Consider the following 20,607-nt stretch of genomic DNA (forward strand, 5'->3'; position numbering starts at 1 on the left):
CTAACAGAAGTATTAGGAGCATAAGCTTTCGTGGGTAAGATGACTTGCATCTGAAGAAGTGAGGTTCTTACCCACGAAAGCTTATGCTCCCAATACTTCTGTTAGTCTTAAAGGTGCCACAGGACCCTCTGTGGCTGTATCTGACTCTCTCAGTTGGCACAGCTCCTTCTCCTACATAGGGCCAGGGCTCACTCTGCAAGGGCCTAAGTCTCAGTGGCATCACTTCAGGAGGTACCCTGCTTGACATTTGCCTGGGCAACTATATGCAGTTCCATCTACACATTCAAAACACATTTTGCCTTGATCCAAGACTTCTCTGCTGACACATCCTTTGGGGCAAAAACGGTTCTACACGCAGCTTTACCACCTGCATTCTTGCACCCACCTCCTCTTTCAGTACTGCTTGTCAGTCACCCACAGTGGAATACATATAGGAACTAGCACTCAAAGAAGAAAGGGAAGTTACTTATCTTGTTGCAATTGGAGTTCTTCAAGGTGTGTGGTCCCTATCTGTATTCCACAACCCTCCATTCTTCCCCTCTCCTTCAGATCATGACTGAATTTGCAGTAGAGAAGGAACGGAAGAGGCAGTCAGTCCATCCCACTCCTCCTACTCTCAGTACAGAGCACAAGAAGAGCAGGGGTGTGGGCATGGAGCAATGGACATTGCTTGCAAGAAACCTCTGGTCTCAGGTACGTGGAGCACAAGCATATCTACAGTGGAATACTGATAGGGAACACGCATCTTGAAGAACTCCAGTTACAAGAAGGAAAGTAGTAACTTTCCAGTCTTCCCTCTGACTTTCCCTTCTGTTTGATTCTGGTGTTGCAGCTGTCTCTCTGCTGCTGATCATTACTATTATCTCCGCTCAGCAGTAGGTCAGCAGCCCCATGGGGTTCTGAGGAAAGAGTACAAAGTGCTGCTACTGCTGACTCAATACAAGGGGCTTGCGCACTCATAACCCCACTGAGGCTTTCCTATGACCACAGTAACCCAAATCTAATCAACCCTGTAGCTCAACCATGAGCTTGAAGAAGCCATCTCTAAGAATGATTGAGTACCTCAATTTTCTTGTTCCTCCAGTCTCTCTCTCTATTATGGCTGCCAGCTTGGGTGCTCATTGTGCCTACGTAGAAACTTTCTGATTTGATTAGTGAGTATTTATTTTTAAATTTAAATACAGTTTAAATTTTTTTAAATATATTTTTCTCTGTGATCTACCTTCAAATGCATATAGTACCTAAAGAGAGAGACAACTTTATGATAGTGATATATTACATTATATTACAAATAACAGATTTTATGAGACGCTGATTTCATTTTAAAATAAAAATGTGCTAATGGAGTTTGAGTTCCTTGCTGCTTACAAGTGATTTGTGTAGGAAATCTTTCCCTGAAAAATGACATTAGTGGAAATAATAGTTTTCAAGTAACCTAAAATAAAGATTGCTTCCATTCTTGCCAGCTTCGTTTGAATTGGAGCTGTGACATACACAAAGAACATGAAAAGAATAAATCATAAATAGTAGACTTTATTAACCTCTTTATATATAGATGACTTTGCACTTTCAGTGACAATTGTTCAATCAGCACCCCAGTCTATTATGAACAGAGCTCATTAATGTGCATAAACTTGGTCTATTCTGGTTACAATGCATATTTAATGTCACATACTTTTCTTATAGTAGCTGCTTAGTTTTGCTATAAAAAATAAATAGCCCCAAGTGAAGAAGAAGGGTCCTAATATCAGTAAATCCACAATAAGTGGCTTTTTAAAAAAATTATCCTTAATAATATATATTACTCTAATTAGTCCAATATTTAAAATCCTTAGGTAAATGAGATGATAGACATTTACACCGAGGTGTAACTTGCAGGACAGAAGAGAGTCAGGATGATAGTGAATGAGGAAGGATGGTTTGGCAGTAGTTGCCTTAACTTTTCATTTATAACCTTTTTAATGTTTAGGCTTTTGCAGAAGTGGATATAGTGCAGGTGTAAAACTTTATTTTGTGTTAACAGTAGTCAGTGACAGCAGCATTTCAGCAGTAACTATCTTTTATAAAGTCTTTTTTATCTGAGCGTTTCCTAAATTATTGAATTTATAGCATTTTATTGTATGTTGTTTATTTACAGAGTAGTGTCAGATTGTGGATGGGGGGAAGTGGTAGATGTTGTATACCTTGACTTTAGTAAGACTTTTGACACTGTCTTACATGACTTCTCTTAAACAAACTAGGGAAATATAGGCTATATAGAGCTACTATATCACGGATGCATAACTGGTTGGAAAACTGTTCCCATAGAGTAATTATCAGTGGTTCAAAGTCAAGCTGGAAGGGCATATCAAGTGGGGTCCTCCAGGAATCTGTCTGAGTCAGGTTCTGTTCAATATCTTCTTAAATGATTTTAATAATGGCATAGAGAGTACACTTGTAAAGTTTGTGAACAATACCAAGCTGGGAGGGGTTATAGGTGCTTTGGAGGATAGGATTAAAATTCAAAATGATCTGGACAAACTGGAGAAATGGTCTGAAGGAAATAGGATGAAATTCAGTAAGGACAAATGCAAACTACTCCTCATAGAAAGGAACAATCAATTGCTGTGGAATTTGAGTCATTTGAGTCATTTTAAGAACAGGTTAGACACCTGTCAGGAATGGTCTAGTTATTGTCCTGTCGTGAGTGCAGGGGACTGGGCAACATGACTTATTGAGGTTGCTTGCAGTCCTACACTTCTAAGAGTCTGTGATTTTTGCCCTTGTGATGCACTGTGCAGAGGGATCTTCTGTGTGTCAATTTCCCCTTCCCACATAGCTACTCCAAGTTATCATGTGTCCCCACCGCTAGAGCACATTCTGTGCAGAGTCTCTCCCCTGCCACTCTTTAAATTCCTGGTACAGCAAAGAATGAGCAAGTGAGTCAGTGTCATAGTTTCATCACCTCGTGGCTGTTGTTTCTGGGTAACGTGTGCTTTTCAGGGTGGATTTGATTTAAATCACTAGTCAGGAAGACTCAATTTAATCATGGATTTCTACATAAAAGTGCATTTTTGTTGGTTGTTATAACCTTAATACATATTCTTCACAACTCAGAGATAGATGTAGGTTTCGTTTTTAGAAGGTACACACTATACATTTTTAAAGTGATTTTATTTTGAAAACTTTTCAGATTAGTTTTACAGCTATATCAGAAAATGAATGATTGTTTGGTTATTTCATTTACCAAAGGTTATTGAAGCAGATATTTATGAAGTCATTGGGAGGTGAACTATCTCCAGTTCTACAGGTTAATGATTAATGTATAGAGGATTTTCTTGCCATACTGTATTAGGAGGAGAGCATCACCAGACAGATACTTAAAGTGTTTTATTCAACTAAAACAACAACGTTATGTATTCTGGATTTTTTTCTTCAACAGCAAACATATAATATTTTAACAAAACAAGCATATGAATTTAGTTAAACATTCAAGTTTTTTAAAATAGGTTTGTTTTTGTTTAAATTGTTTTTAACAAATAGTAAAATGAAATATTTAAAAATAAAAAATTAAATCGACTGTCAGCCAGGTCAACATGAGAAACTTAAAATATTGGCTTCTGCAACTAACTCAATTGTCTTCACCTTCATTTTCCTGTCTGTTCGTAATCTAAACAAACAATTTAATACTGTACACAGCAATGATGATTGTGAAGCTTGGTTGAGGTAGTGAAGTCAGAGGGTGGGATATTTCCCAGGGAATGCCGTACTAGTAAATGATGAACTAGTACTCGGCTGAGCCCTCAAAGGTTAACACACTGTTGTTAATGTAGCCTCACACTCTACAAGGCAGCACAAATGGAGGGAGGGGAGACAGCATGGCAAACAGAGACACACACCCTGTGTCAGAGAGATGCACAGAGATGCACATTGCCCCTTTAAGTACACTGACCCTACTTTAAGTATATTGCCTTTTTAAGTAGATCAGCAAGTTGAGACAGCAGCTGCTGTCAGCAAGCTCCCTCTGTCCTGAGCCCTGTCATGTCCCCCCGACTGCTCTATGGAGATTCGGTAAGCGGGGGGCAGGAGCAGCGGTGAAGGGGACACTCTGACATTAGGCCCCCTCTCTCCCCTCCCCCCACCCAGAAAGCAGGAGGCTCCTAGGAGCAGTTCTAAGGCAGAGGACAGGAGCAGCACATGGCAGTGGGGAGAGGACAGCTGAACTGCCAGCAATTGATAGCCTGCTGGGCAGCTGCCACACAGGGAACTTACAGGAGCAGGAGGCTGCCAGTCCACCCTGGTTCCAAGCCCCCACCAGCTAGCTCCAACGCGCTGCTCGTTCTGCAAGCAGTGAACAAAGCATGCAGCTGCCAAACAATGTTATAAGGGAGCATTGAATACTTTAAATGAGCTTGTTCTCTAATTGATCAGCAATGTAACAACGAAACAACGTTAACCGGGACAACTTTAAGTGAGGAGTTACTGTATTATTTCTTGTCCTTTCTTAGCAGCTCCTTTGTAGTTCTGATTTCTTTTTGGAATTGATTTGAACCTTGTGTTGCCACAATAATTTAAGTCTGAAGGGAACTATTTCTGTAAACATTTGACTCAACTCTCCTACAGAACTTGACTGTGGCCTGGTCTACGCTAGGAAATTAGACCAGGATAACTACATTGCTCAGTGATGTGAAAAAGTCACATCCCTGAATGGCACAGTTAAACCTAACCCTAGCGTAGACAGCCTTAGCTCAACCGGAGAATTCTCCTCCTGTTGACCTAGTTACCTCCTCTCAGGGAGGTGGAGTACCTATGCTGATGGAAGAATCCCTGCTATTGGCATAGGTAGTGTCTTTACTGAAATGCTGCAGCGTTTTAAGTGTAGATAAGCCCTTATACTGGAGAGGTGTTAATGGGACACTTCACTGTGAATGGTCTCTTGAAATAAGTGTTAAACTACTTACGCTAAACAATCTGATCCATCTTCTATTTAGCCGTTGTCTACACTGCACTTTCGTCATTAAAACTTTTTTGCTCAGGCGTGTGAAAAAACACATCCCTGAACAACAAAAGTTTTAACAATGAAAAGCACCACTCTCTCGGCAACGAAGCTACCGAAGCTCATTGGGGTGATTTTATTTTGTTGCCGAGAGAGCTCTCTCCCAGCAACAAAGAACAGCTAGTCTGCGCACCTTACAACAGCGTAGTTGCAGCAGCACAGCCAGGCCATTGTAAGGTGTGCAGTGTAGACGTAGCCTTAGTTGTGAGGCTCTCAGCACCTTTTCCAGACTTTAAAGAAGAGCTTTCTGTAGCTGGAAAGCATGTCTTTTTTCACCAGCAGAAGTTGGTCCAGTAGAAGTTATTACTTTTTCCACCTTGTCTCCTATAGAACTAGAAGGCTGCTTAATGTGTCTGCACTTAAAATTTCTCTTGGTGTTAGAAATTTAGATTTGGGGACTGAACTTCTGTTTAAATAGCTGCCAGCTATACTTCCGCCTGAACTTCACTACTGTGTTTGTAGTAGATACTAAGTCATCAGTCTATTTGACAACAGAGGATTAACTTGTTACGGCACCAGTGTAGTACATTTTTTTCTGTGTAAGACACTGTTAAGTTTATTGCCACAGTAATATAAATTACCAACAAAGTAAAAATTTTCTGCCTTCTGGGATATTATGATTAGGGTTCTTAAATTTATTTTACACCAACCTTAAAATTAAAAGCTCAGGAATTCTTGTTTAAACAATTTTACTGAAGGCCAGGAAAATTCAGACTTTATATTAATATAGAAGTAGATAAATACTCAGAAGTGCTATATATGAATCCTAAAACCTCATGCAAATATGAGAACTAAATAAATAAATAAAGTAATAAATGTTAAATGAGTTAAAATGTTAACTTTGTAATTTTTGTTATAGAGATGCATGAGCAGTAAAGTAAGCTTCAGGGTTGTAAAAACTCCAATGTGCATGCATGTGTGTGTTCAAATATATATATATATATATATATATATATATATATATATATATATATATATATATATATATATATATATAAAAATAAATAAAAAGTAGGGCTGTCGATTACTCGCAGTTAACTCACACGATTAACTCAAAAAAAGTAATCGCAATTTAAAAAATTAATCGCACTGTTAAACAATAGAATACCAATTGAAATTTATTAAATATTTTTGGATGTTTTCTACCTTTTCAAATATATCGATTTCAATTACAACACAGAATACAACATGTACAGTGCTCACTTTATATTATTTGTTCTTACAAATATTTGCACTGTAAAAATAAAAAAAATAGTATCTTTCAATTCACCTCATAAAAGTACTGTAATGCAATCTTTTTATCATGAAAGTGCAACTTACAAATATAGATTTTTTTTGTTACAAAGCTGTACTCAAAAACAAAACCATGTAAAACTTTTGCATCTACAAGGCCACTCAGTCCTGCTTATTATTTACAGTGTCACTAGAAAGTGAGAACAGACATTTGCGTGGCACTTTTGTAGCCGGCTTTGCAAGGTATTTGCAAGGTGCCAGATATGCTAAACATTTGTATGCCTCTCTATGCTTCAGCCATCATGCCAGAGGACATGTTTCCATGCTGATGATGCTCGTTAAAAAAATAATGCCTTAATTAAATTTGTGACTGAACCCCTTAGAGGAGAATTTTATGTCTCCTCTTCTCTTTTACTCGCATTCTGCCATATATTTCATGTTATAACAGTCTCAGATGATAACTCATCACATGTTCATTTTAAGAACACTGTCACAGCAGATTTGACAAAACACAAAGAAGATACCAATGTGAGATTTCTAAAGATAGCTACAGCACTCGACCCAAGGTTTAAGAATCTGAAATGCTGTCCAAAATCTGAGAGGGACGAGGTGTGGAGCATGCTTTCAGAAGTCTTAAAAGAGCAACACTCAAATGCAGAAACTACAGAACCCGAACCACCAGAAAAGAATATTAACCTTCTGCTGGTGGCATCTGACTCAGATGATGAAAATGAACATGAATCGGTCTGCTCTGCTTTTGGTTTCTTATTGAGCAGAACCCATCATCATCATGGAAGGATGTCTTCTGGAATGGTGGTTGAAGCATGAAGGTACATATGAATCTTTAGCGCATCTGGCACGTAAATATCTTGCAACACCGACTACAACAGTGCCATGAGAACGCCTGTTCTCACTTTCAGGTGACATTGTAAACAAGAAGTGGGCAGCATTATCTCCTGCAAAAACAACAAGGAGTCTGGTGGCACCTTAAAGACTAACAGATTTATTTGGGCATAAGCTTTCATGGGTAAAAACCTCACTTCTTCGGATGCAACCTGCAAATTGTAACCAAACTTGTTTGTCTGAGCGATTGGCTGAAGAAGGACTGAGTAGACTTGTAGGCTCTAAAGTTTTACATTGTTTTATTTTTGAATGCAGTTATTTTTTTGTACATAATTCTACATTTGTAAGTTAAACTTTCATGATATAGAGATTGCACTACAGTACTTGTAGTAGGTGAATTGGAAAATAATATTTTGTTTTTTACAGTGCAAATAAAAAATAAATATAAAGTGTACACTTTCTATTCTGTGTTGTAATTGAAATCAATATATTTAAAAATGTAGTTTGGAAGCCAAATAATTCATGCTTGCTTAATTTTAAGAAATCACGCTAATTTTAATAAAAATTACTGCCTTCTGATGTTATATTATCTTTTTTAGAATAAAGTCAGATATCCTTTTTTTTTTTTTTTTTTTTTTTTTTTTTTTTGCTTACTTACTAATAAATAGACCCATTTAATTCTTCTTTTATGGAAGTAAACATAGGTGATGTTTCTTCTGTTTTTCATTTACTGCGGTAAGGTGTTTTCCTTTTGTAATTGTTTAACTCTAGTCTTATTTTTATATTGTGTACATACAATACCTGTTCATCTGGACCAAAAGGATTTCTTAGTCACCATTCAGCCCTTCTCTAGAACAGAAGGGTGCTCTCATGATTGGAGTATAAAGGTTCAATTATTTATCAGGGTTTTTTTTTATATTACCTTAAATGAATCTCCTTCTCCAGAATGACTTCACCAATTTAAAAAAAATGGGAAAAAACTCTAAGCATCGCTTGAGACTGGCTAGCCATACACTTTTTCTACCTCAAGTTGTTTTTTAGCAAATGTTAATAGGTTTGTAAGAAGTATTACTGTTTTCCCTTTTTATTTCTTTTCAATGTTTTCTGATTTCCACAAATGGCTGTCAGTTTCTTAATTCTTTCCAGTTCTCATTCATATTTTCCCTCTAGTCAATTAGCTACCCCTCGCTAAGTTTTATACACTTAATTTCTAACTATTCTTTTTGCTCTGTTTTATAATTTGTGTTGCTGTCTCATGTCTTTCTGAAGCATATACTTGTAAGTATGATTTTCCATGGGAAAAAAAGGAAGAAACAGGAAATTTGTTTCTTTAAGCTGAGTTTTCCTTCTGAGTCTGAGTATAAATGTGTTTCTTCTATCATTTAAAGACATTTAGTGGAGGAAGCAATTAACAGTTCCTTCAACATTTTTTAACAGTTGTGTAAGACAAATATAATGCAAGTACTGTATATCTAGTATTTTTTTTACCATAGTTGTTTCTTGCAAAACCCTTGACACAAGATGAAAGCTGCAACAAAGCATATAGTACTATTCTGGGCAAATGTTACCGCTGACTGATAGCCACGGGGTTTGTCTCTTTTTGACATATTAGAAACATGCCGAGACCATGATGTCTTTTTTAAAAAAGGAGATACAAGACTAAGGCCATGTCTACGCTACCACTTATGTCGGCAAAACTTACGTTGCTCAGAGGTGTGAAAAAAACACCACCCTGAGAAACCTCAGTTTTACCAGTGTAAGTGCTTGTGTGCACACACTATGCTTCTCCCACCAGCATAGCTACTGCCGCTCATTGAGATGATTTTATTATGTCAATAGGAGAGCTCTCGCTCGTCTGCATAGAGCAGCTACATGAGTAATCTTACAGCAGTGCAGCTGCATCGATACAGCTGTGCCGCTGTACGTTCGCAAGTGTAGATATGGCCTAACATAGTGAGAAGATTAGGTCTCTGCTGCTCTGTCTTGGACAACATAGAGGACGTTCATTCACTTTATTGGGAAACCTTTAGGAACTAAGATCCAAGACACAGTTAAATCTGTGAGAAGGCTGCAAAGGGATTCAATTTATGACTCAGTCAAAATCAAAAGGATGCAAGTATGTATGTTCTGAGATCCAGGAAAAAGAGTATTTTTTTTAATCCCAATCAAACATCAACTGTGAAGCAAAAACATTTATTTTGATACTCACCAAACTGAGAGTTCAGTAAGGAAAAGAATTCAGTTCTTCCAAAGGCTAAAGCTGCAAGTTTGTTCTTGGAGGAGATAAGAGGCTGAGAAAGCAGCAGTGGTACCTGGAGTGGTTTCTGATTTGGCTCAATAAGATTAGGGTTCCCTGCTTGATAATGTGAATAATGGAAATGAAAATCTTTTCCTTTTTTGTGCAACTTTTTCTATAGTTAAACTTGTATTTTTAAAAAGGGATGCAATGCCCTGGCAGCTGTACTTCTAAGGGGGCACAGCTAAACTTTGCTTGTAGAAGTGTGACTTCCTTCCCTATCCACCCAAAATTGGTTCTGAGCTTGCAGGATGTGTATTTCCACATCCCTATCAGTCCTCACAACACAAACACCTTCCATTTCAGTGGGGCAAGGTCATTAGCAATACAGGGTTTTCCCCTTTGATCTTTCTGCTGCCCGTATGTATTTACAAAATTCCTATTGGTGGTGACAGCACATCTAAGGTGACTGATTCTACACATATTCTCTGATTTAGAGTAGAGCAATAATGTCACCCTTGTGCAAAATCTCTCATGCACCCCCAAAGGACACGACTTTTCAAGGCAGTTCAGTAGGTCAGTGCTAAGTAGGAGTGAAAGGCACTTGAAAGGCAACAGTTACTGAGAAGTAACTTCTCTCTTCTGAAAATCTCATTGTAGTATCACCAGTAAAGTTCACCAAAAGAAATATGATGATAAAATACAGAACTTTGGTTGATTAAGCCTAACAGGAAAGATTTAAGAACCACCAGTCCTTATCCCAATTTCTGAAAATTCTCAATTCCTTTATGCCATTGAATTTTTTTTTCCCTTAGACTGTAGGGAAAATAAACCTGGGTTTGTTTTACAGCCGGATATCTCTTCCCCTTTCCCCATTGTGTGTATGACAACAGAAATGTTTAACTCAAATGTACAAGTATACACACCAAACGAGGAAAAAAGGAATTTAGATTATATTCAATACTCAGAAACCATCTTAAAGGGTTTGATCCAGAGTGGATAAAAATCAATGATTCTTTTAAAAAAAAAAATTGGTTTTTTTTTATTTAAATTGGATTGTTTTGATAAAATGTTTTTTGAGGGAAAAACGTATCTAAAGATAGTTTTAGTTAAAATACTTTATAGCCCAAAGATATCTCATTATGGAATAGGGATTATAAATTCTAATTGTATAGTATGAGACAATATGTTCATGTAATGTTTAAGAAAAGTTTTATAAATGTGTTCCAATAGTTCATGGATTAGGGACTCAACCTCATGGGGTTCCAGGAGCTTCTGTATAGATTATTTAGGTTAATCTTTCTATCTACCCAATGGGACTCAGTGCCCCAATCTACAAGATACCATCAGAGATACTTAGTTTTGCAGTTTTCAAACTGTGGATTTGTGTCTCTAGAGAGAACATGCTTGTTAACAGCAAACATGTTTTTAAATAATATATAGAGGTGAGAAATAGTTAAATAAAACTATTTAAATGTCTGTCTGATGGTGAGCTCCTCCTAATACAGTATGGCAAGAAAATCCTCCAAATATTAATGATTGACCTGTTGAATTGGAGATAGTTCACCTCCCAATGACTTCATAAATAACGGCTTCAGTTACCTTTGGTAAATGAAATAACCAAACAATCATTCATTTTCTGATGTAGCTGTAAAACTAATCTGAAAAGTTTTCAAAATAAATCACTTTAAAAATGTATAGTGTGTACCTTCTAAAAATGAAACCTACATCTATCTCTGAGTTGTGAAGAATATGTATTAAGGTTATAACAACCAACAAGAATGTACTTTTATGTAGAAATCCATGATTAAATCGAGTCTTCCTGATTTAATCATTGAATCATGGATTTAAATCAAATCCACCCTGGTTTGATCCTAGAGAGAGAATATATTTCATTGGACCAACTTCTATTGGTGAGAGAGACAAGCTTTTGAGATACACAGAGCTCTTCTTCTGGTCTGGGAAAGGTACTCCCAGTGTCACAGTTAAATGCAAGGTGGAGCAGATTGTTTAGTGTAATTAGTTAGCACATATTCTAAGGGACCATTCAAGGCAGGAGTGGCGAAAGCTTCGTATAAGTGTGGGGGGGCCACTGGCAACAGAACTGTGGCCCTGCCCCCTGTGCCGCCCCTTCTCCCCCAAGCCCCACCCCTGCACGCTCCTTCTCCCTGAACCTCTGCCCTCGCACCATGTCTTCTCCCTGTGGCCCTGCCCCCATGCTGCCTCTTCCCCCAAGATCCCACCCCCTCTCCGTCCCTCCACCTGTCTCTCACCCGTATGGCCCTGTTCCAGCACCCTTGATTCAAGGTACAATGATCCATTAACACCTCTGCAGTCATAAGAGAAAATGAGGGGGTTAGTGGGTTATAGATTATTGCAATAAACCATAAATCCAGTGTCTCTGTTCAGTGCATGATTTTTAGTGTCTAGCTGAGTAATGAAATTTAAGCTCCTAGGCTTATCTTTTGAAAGCGTTGTGCAGGTTTCCTTTGTAAATGAGGACTGATAGGTCAGACATAGAATGTGAAAAGTGTTCCGCCACACATGATGAGATGTCTTTTCCTATGCTAGTTCATTAAAGAGCATAGTGTGATTACATGGTTTCACCCTCATCGTTTTATTGAGGCATTTAGTTCACTGGATGAGGTATACCACGTTTTGATATCATGTGTAGGATCAATGGATTTTGAAAGGTGTGTTGTGGGAGGGTGTTGATCATTGTAACAATGGAGATAAGTCTGCAGGTTTTGCATTTGTTCTGGCAGGGTCTAGTGTTGCTCTGAGTTGGTGTATCTTGGTCTGTGGGAGCTTGCTTCTGATGATGAGCTTGGAGAGGTTGGGGTGAAGGCCAGAAGTGGGAGTTCAGGAAAGATTTATTTTGGAATGGGGGTCCCCATCGAGTATGGGCTGCATCTGTTTGATGATACCCAGTATAAATTCCAGTGTGGGGTGGCAGGTGATAACTAGGGGTGTGCAATCTATTTCTCTGGTGAGGTGTCTTTGTTTGGAAAAGGTGGTTTTAAATGTGTTATATCTTAGACTTTTACCTCTGAGCACTTTCTGTGAGTGTAGATAACAGATTTCTTGGAGTGTTTGAGGTGCTTACTGGATCTGGGAAGGTAGGGTGGTGAGGCATGGATTTCAAAATAAATCACTTTAAAAATGTATAGTGAGTACCTATATAAACCTTTGTATAAGGTTTTCTGTGAGATTCTATTGTTGAAGCTGAAGGTGTGGTGTCCAGGAAGTTGTTGCTAGTGTGGGAATGTTCCAGAGAGTTTAATGAATGGTGGTGGTGGTTGAAGTTGTGAAGGAAATCTGTGAGGGAGTTTAAGCTCTCTGTCCAGAGAATGAAAATATCATTGATGCATCTCAGGCACATCATTAGTTTTGTAGTGCATTTGTCCAGAAATTCTTCTTCAAGGTGGCCAGTGAAGAGGTTGTCATATTGGGCAGCCATCCTAGTACCCATGGCTGTTCCCATGGTTTGGACAAAGTGTTTGTTGTTGAAGGTAAAGTTGATATGGGTGAGGATATATTGGAGTTTGGCAATGTGTTTGGGATGGATATCTGAGAGTTGTCCATTATCTTGTAAATATTTGAGGTAGGCAACTACGTTGTCATTGAGAGGGATGTTGGTGTATAAGGAAGTGGCATCCATGGTGGCAAGGATTGTAGTCTGAGGGAGGTTAATATTGTGGAGTTTGTGGAAGAAGTCAGTTGTGTCCTGGAGGAAACTGGCCCTTTGTTCGGTAATTGGTTTGAGGATGGTTTCTGTGAGTCCCAATATTTCTTCAGCAAGAGTGTCGTGGCCAGATATGGTGCGTCTGCCTGGGTTCCCTTGTTTGTGTATCTTGGGAAACATGTAAAAGGTCCCTTGGGTGGGTTTGTGGGGGATGTGTTTGTAGAGTTTCTCTTGGAGTTGTTTGGGGAAGGATTTAATGATATCCTTAAGTTCTTGGATAAATTGTGATGTGGGAGGTCTTTGAGTTCTTTAGAGTAGGTGGTGTTGGAGAGTTCTCAGTTGGCCTCATTAACATAATCGTCTGGGTTGAGGTTTAATCCTGTCAATTAATTACAGTATAACAAAGAGCTTTATCTAATTGCCATGTCATCAGTTAGATCCCAATGGAAACTGACAGTCTAACTCCCTGGTCTCAGATAAAGTTCTTAACTGCACAGCTGGATTAGGCAATGCTGACAGTACGTGTTAAATTATTCCTGAATTCCTGCTCTGAAGTTTGACTAGCATTTCTTGGGAAAGATTTGCAGGATTTTGAAGATAGTCGGATATAGACGCAACACCTTAAATGAGGAAGAATATTTCTATGTAGGGCCACACTATTAGATACTATTCATCTGGTAAAGTGAACATCTGTCATCCTTAATGTGACTCAATGTTGTTTTTACTGTTTCTTTGTGGGAAGGTGGGAAAGTATTTTTTTAAAGTGAAAAGTCATATTTCTATCCACAAGTAATCTTATAATAACATAGTACTTTTACGTTCAGACACATATTCCAAATGATGTATGTGATAACAGTATTCCAGTGCATTAAGACTGTTTAGCTGAATTATTTTATATCTTGTATCACTGATATTTGAGTAGTCATTGGTTAATCCAAAATCTGCTAATTTCAGGTCAGCAGTTTACATACATGATCTGTAGTTATGAGTTTCTGAAGGGTCATGTTGTAATACAGGGTTTATAGCAATCATGTTCTTCAATTCCTGCTGATGGAGAACTAATATTTCTGGTATATTTCTGTTTAACATTTTAAATGTCCTTATTTTACCCATATTTACTTTGTATCTCTCCTGCCAAATTTGGTTGCATAAGTGTAGGTCCTTAAATCTGTATTTAGGCACCTACATACTAATTTACTTGCCTACATTCATGTGTAGGCATTTAAATCGGCACTTACGATAGCTGCCAAAATACAAATTTGGTTCCTAATTATAGACTCAGAAATTTGAAAATTTAGCTCTTACTCTGTGTTTTGGATGGAGAAAATTAACTGTTCGTAATTTATGTGTAATTATTGTTAACCTAGTTTTGTGAATATATCCATACGAAAGTAAAAATTACTAGAAAAGTTGCATTTTAAAAACGTACACAAGAGGTTTAGTTTTCTAATAATTTGAAGTCTTGATCTGTAGCCTAATTTGTAAATACAATATATTGCATGCAAGTGTGAAAAATGGATAGTATCCTCAAATGGCATTAATAATTACACTTCAAAAGGTTGTTTTTCCTGTTAATTACATTATTCCTATTCAGTTATTTAAAGTGTATAGTGTAGTAGATTATGCTGCAGTTCATCTTTTTGAAAACTGCTCTTTAATACTTTCCGAAGTAAGTGTCAAGTCTGTAGAGGTCTTGAAAAGATAAATGGGCGAGAGGGTGAGAGAGAGATCATAAAAGACAAGGACAGAAGCTACATTGAAATGAGCCTGAAAGCAACAGTCCCTGTCTCTGCCAGGTCCCTGATCAAGATGGACAGGCAGAATCTGTTTTTCTCTGTCTGTGCATGACATTAGAAAAGGGTGAGGGCTTCATTAGACTATGCGAAATTCTGAGATGAAAAATGCACAGTTCAGTGTTTTGGTTGCATAAACTTTTTCTTTTTCTTCTCCCCCTCCCCCCCCCCGCGCAAAACAGAGCCCACAACTATTCCTCAGTAACTAGTAATGGTACAAATTTCAGGGTATGCTTTTTTTGTTCAGCCCCTTTTGAATTTCTAGTATGCACAACATTTACAAATTTTGCTAATGACAAAGACATTTTTTCCTCTTCTTTGTAACTCAAATAACTGAAAGGTTGTGCCTCAAGTTTTCCAAGAGCTTCACCTTTGTGTTGATATCAAGCATGTGTTTGTCACAAAAGTGAATATCTAAGAAAATCACATGAAATCAGGTGGAGTCTGAACATAAGAGAAGGTAAAGGGTAGAATTTATTGTAGCAAGAAGATTTTATTTGTCATGAATTTGGGATTGCCATGTTAATTATAATGGATCTAACCACTAGTGGGTTATGCAGGTGATCCTAAATGCATGTCAAGAAAACCTATATACCATTCCTCACCATCATTTGTATATGCCATATACAGGAATACTATTTTTAAATGTTTTAGCTAGTCTTATAAATAGTTGGTACTTCTCTCTTCATATCCCTCTGCTTGTAAACATAGGATCCCTTATTACCTGTTAGCCTTGCAGATGAAGAAGAAAATTATAACCAATAAAGCTGTAGAAATAACCTCCCCACAAATAATAATTCCACAATTTTAAGGACTAGTATCTTAGGTCTGTAGCAAGTGCTATATTGTAAGGAAGAGATGGAAATCTTTGTTTCTAGCCCTAAAGAGACATGTAGTACTGGATATTAAACCTGCCGCAGCTAAATAGTGCCTGTCCTGTCCTTCAGACCAGTGTAACTTCGGCGGGAATGTCCGCATTTGGGGAAAAAGGAAACTAATCTCGCACAGCTATTTGAAGTTATAAGTAGTCTTGCAGGAGATTGCTTAATGCACAAAATGCAGGTGAAAGGCCCAGTAGTGCAAAATAAATGCAATTCATTGTGTAGCCCAGAAATTATTATTAATCTGATTGATTTTTGGCCCCCATATTAATATTACTTTTATTGTTGGTACCACAGAGAATTTTTAAGTGACAAGAATATTTGTGAAAGAATTGATTTAAATTTGAAATGGTTGTGCTTGAAGCAGTGACTGTTTTACTTAGCTGTGAGGCTGGAAAACTAACATTTTATATCTCCTATTTTTATTTTTAAATGTATGATTTTTTTTTTAATTAGTGAAGTAGTGATTTTCTCTCTGTATCAGGAGAAGTTATATTTAAGAGGGGTATTTTTGTTTGTTTTCGAGGATTTTTTGGGGGGTAGAGGGGATATTAAAGTTTGGGCTAGGTTACAATCTAGGATCCCAGACACCATGATGATGATACCTAGCTTTTAGATTGCATTTTTCATATGTAAATCTCAGCCCACCAACTCATGTGTCCTCCTTAGTTCTTAGGCTTCTCTCTTCTGTTTGCTGAAATGCAGCCCCAAACAACTTATCTCTTGGATCCAGGCATTTTTGTTCATGCCCCTCAAACTGAGTGGAGATAACATGATTCAGTGGCTAGACATTGGAGCTAGACATATTCATACTAGAAGTCAGGCACATATTTTTACAAGTTGGGTTAATTATCCTTTGGAACAATTTAGCAAAGATTGTGGTGGATTCTCCATCACTGACAATTTTTAAATCAAGAGTGGATGTTTTTTCTAAAAGATATGCTCTTGGAATTATTTTGGGGAAGTTCTATGGCCTGGTTATACAGAAGGTCAGATTAGATGGTCGTCTCTTCTGGCCCTGGAACATATGAATGTAAGAATAAAAGATTTGGCCCATTTTTTTAGTTTGAGACATGGCGCTGTTTCTTATAGTTTCCATCTTAGATGGCTTGAATGAAATTCCTATTTCCAACTTGGTGTGTCAAGTAAGATACCTCTGCCATTTCTGTACTTTATGCTTTTCCATTTTCACTGCTAATCCAGCCTTCTGGATTTGGTGAAATACTGCCTTCTCATGGGCAAGATGTGCCTCTCATATTTGAATGTCTATGGTAATGTCATCTAGCTATTCCAGGGCAAACTCACTCATTCCTAGAGGTTTCCAAGTAAAGTGGAGGTTGGTGCAGATGGCTTTCAGTCATTAACTTGACAGCTCTATAGACCAGTTGGTTTGCTCTGATGTAAACTTGACACGAAAGGTAAAAATTGCTCTAATCATGAATTTATTTGATAATAGAAGCAAGTGTATTCATGGTACTGTTGGTATAAATACATGTACACAAATAATGAGTAACCTCATTTATGGTAACATGTATACTTATCTCATGGAACATTGTTTTTGTGTCTAATATGTTAGGTAGAAATACTCTAAATTTGGTAAATTATTTAATATGGACACCATTTATTAAGCGAGAGCGTGAAGCTGGTTTCTGCATTAGCTATGAACATGTTCATTGTAGTCCATGGTCACTCTAGTCCAATGTTATTCTATTGGCTTCATGCAGAAAAATGAGTTTCGCTTGATTTTATAGAACAGTGACTCAAATGATCATTTTTGTCTAATGTGATTAATCTTTTTCGGGGGGGGGACAGGCTCTCAAAAGTATACAGGGAAATAAAAATTTTGCTATCAGCTCAGACAACAGAATTTCAGTAACAAATGTGTTCTAAACAACTTGTTGATTTTATGCTAGGAGCTGATTCCCTAAAAGTAACCACTTTCTGCAAGTGAAATGTCTGATTCACAATGGGTTGTGGTTTCCTATGGGGTTCAGAGAGAGACACATAAATAGAACCATATTCCATTTGAAGGTAGTATTGAATCTCACTACAGAAAGCAGTGGTGTGAAGTGAATCAAATAAAGTTTTGTCCACTTTACTGAACAGCAGTACAGACACTAATGAAACTGATTTCATTATGAGAGAGCTGATTTATGGGCAAGTTAAAGGTTTGTCTAAGTTTGAAATTGCTAATTTTAGTAATGGCACAAGGCTTTTTTTTTCACTCTCATGTATGCTTTGACATTGCTGTGGTAACATTGCTGAGGGTCTGATGGAATTCCCTCCATTTCTTTTCACAGAGAGTGATGAGACAGGAGTGATGGATAGCCTGCTGGAGGCCTTGCAGTCAGGTGCTGCTTTCCGAGACCGGAGAAAACGGACACCAAGGCCTAAAGGTGAATATTATACCTGTTAATGTTACTTTCTAAGGAATTATGACATAGAAAGACATTTTTGCTTAAAAAATGTATCATGAGTGCAGTGTGCTGCAGGCTAGAATTCCTTAAAGTCCCAGCAGCATGCGTAATCCTCTCCTTGCAATGACAAATTCACAGAGATGCTCATTCCAGTTGGCTGATGTCAGTACCACTTTGCAAATCAATGTACTGAACTTAACATAGCCTGATTGTTATGACAAGACTCTTCTATAGAAACATATGTGCCTTATCTCTTTTGGGTGTATAGTCGCATAATTAAATCGGAAGAAAAAGTCATAACATTCTCCATTGAGTCAGATACTTTACTGCTTTGCTCCCAGAAATATTTAACCTGAAGGGAAAAAAATCTACTTGGCAATATGGTTACACCTCTGAAAGTTAATGGATGATTGTATTATGTTTCTTTTCTTCTCTTGCTTTTACAGATATACTGCAAAATCTCAGCCCAACCAATCAGAGGCCTGTTCTGAAAGCTTGTAACCATGGTAATAAACCATATTCATAAATTGCATGTTCTTATCTCAGCTTATCCTGTTGATCTGTGTCTTCTGAAGACTGCTATGATAGTCCTGGTTTTCTATATCATTTGAATAGTGAAATCAAGTATTGGGACCTTGTTGTTAATGTTGCATCCCTAAGCTATCTTTTCAGGGTACTTTGCTGAGCTAGTCTAGCCTTTGCTAAGTTTTTTAATTTTAATTTTAGTTTTGTTTGCAGATGTAGCATTTAAATAACCCTAGAAACTATTAGTTTCTGCCCCGGCCTCAGATGGATTATGAGCTGTGTTAGTAGAAGTGGACTATAGGGGCACATATTTTAACCACTGCCAAATATTTATAATGTTGAATTAGAGATTCATTGGTATTTACTCCATTTCTTTTCATTTGTAATTTTTCTTGATAAGTAGAACTGCCGCTGGGGTTGCAAAGTGTCAGCAGGGAGTATCATACAGTACTGGGTATTAATATGGTAACATAAGTGGTGTTGTATTAGCATGATGAGAGCAAATTAACAAACCATTTCACAGAAGACCTTATGATCGAATACTGTTCCTAATTTTGGCCCTGATCCTATAACCACTTAAATTCCATACATGAATAGTCTCATTGAACTTAGTGGGACTACTCACATGCATAAAGTTAAGATCAGGATCAGGGCCTTTGTTTCTAATGTGTGACCTGAATGTTAGATAACCTACAAAATAATGTTATGTTAGTTGTGTTGTTGCTAAGGCCGAGAAGGCCAGACTTTCCTGTATTCAGTTACTGAAAACTAGTCCTCTCAAAATGAAGTTTGCATACTTAGTATCCATCTGGAAGTAAATTTTTCAACAAAATTTGTCAAAATTTGCTTTGACCACTTTTGAGTTGGTAAAATGTTTGTCACTTTTTGGTGAACAAATGGTTTAAAAAATAATTGCTAATGGAGATGTCATTAGTGCTTATGAGGAACTAATTACTCTGCCTGATTTGTTAAATGTTTTTGGTTTTCTTAAATAGTTATTACAGAAAAGAATATAGTGAACATGCAAAATATAGGTATTGTTTATAACATTGTTGAAGTAACATGTTGAGAATCAATTACAAAATTGCTACTGTTCACATACTTTTATTTGAAGTTTAATTTGTATATACCTGTGTCCAATAATGGATATGTTCAATATTGCTATTTTTTTCAGCCAGTTCTGAAGACTCTGTCAAAGAGCATAGTATCATTTCCCAATCGGGAGGGTTTTTGAAGACATGAGAGTTATTTTTTTGTTTTGTTTTTTTAAACATGAAAGCTTTAAATTCTGCTGAATTTTAGTCTGACATAGGAGTCTGATAAGTACATTAAGCAGGTAGGATGTAGCCCATGACTGAGTTTGATACTAGGATTTAATATTTTGGCAGGAGAGAACACTTGATACTCAGTCTTTAATCTTCAGTTTTATGTTTCTCCTGTAGTCACTTTCGCACTTGAGTTCTTGAAAGAAATTCTGGTTTTAAAATGTTGTCATCTTACATTTTCTGTTATCAGATTAGGAGCAGGAAAACAAAAATCTGAGCCCACTTTGAAGGATTGCCTGTTGGAGTAGCAAGCAACACATTTCAGGCTTGTTGACTTTTCTCACACTGTGCATTCAGTAGTTCTGTATCTGAGCTGAACATCGCCACCAAGTGTGCTGCACATTCTGCTGAATCCACTCATTTCAATCCTGTTTGGCTTTTGGGAGCAATGGATTTGGTTATTATAACTTTTTTCTTTTAACCACTAACTGTTACCAAAAAGAATGTATCAGAATTTCCAGGCAGATGTGTTCCTGATATCATGCTAAAATCAGAGCTCATTTCTGTAACTAAAGCTGCTGAAGCAGTTATTCTGACCAAACATTTTAATAAAAATATAAAGGTTCACTTTCCCTCCCACCCCCCATGCAGAAGCTCAAATTGCACACCAGAGCTTTTTTTTTTTTCTTTTTTC

The 20,607-nt window shown here is 37.3% G+C and overlaps 1 protein-coding gene across 1 annotated transcript in view; it reads left to right on the forward strand.

The window, feature by feature from the left end:
* DIAPH3 (diaphanous related formin 3) overlaps window positions 1–20,607 on the forward strand; it is a 502,197-nt gene that overhangs the window by 370,583 nt on the left and 111,007 nt on the right. Inside the window, exons 26-27 of the mRNA XM_054013650.1 lie at window positions 18,007–18,102; window positions 18,570–18,629. Coding sequence (XP_053869625.1) covers window positions 18,007–18,102; window positions 18,570–18,629 — 156 coding nt within the window. The remainder of the gene's footprint in view (window positions 1–18,006; window positions 18,103–18,569; window positions 18,630–20,607) is intronic.

The sequence above is a fragment of the Malaclemys terrapin genome, chromosome 1 (genome assembly GCF_027887155.1).
Source record: "Malaclemys terrapin pileata isolate rMalTer1 chromosome 1, rMalTer1.hap1, whole genome shotgun sequence".
NCBI lineage: Eukaryota > Metazoa > Chordata > Testudines > Emydidae > Malaclemys > Malaclemys terrapin.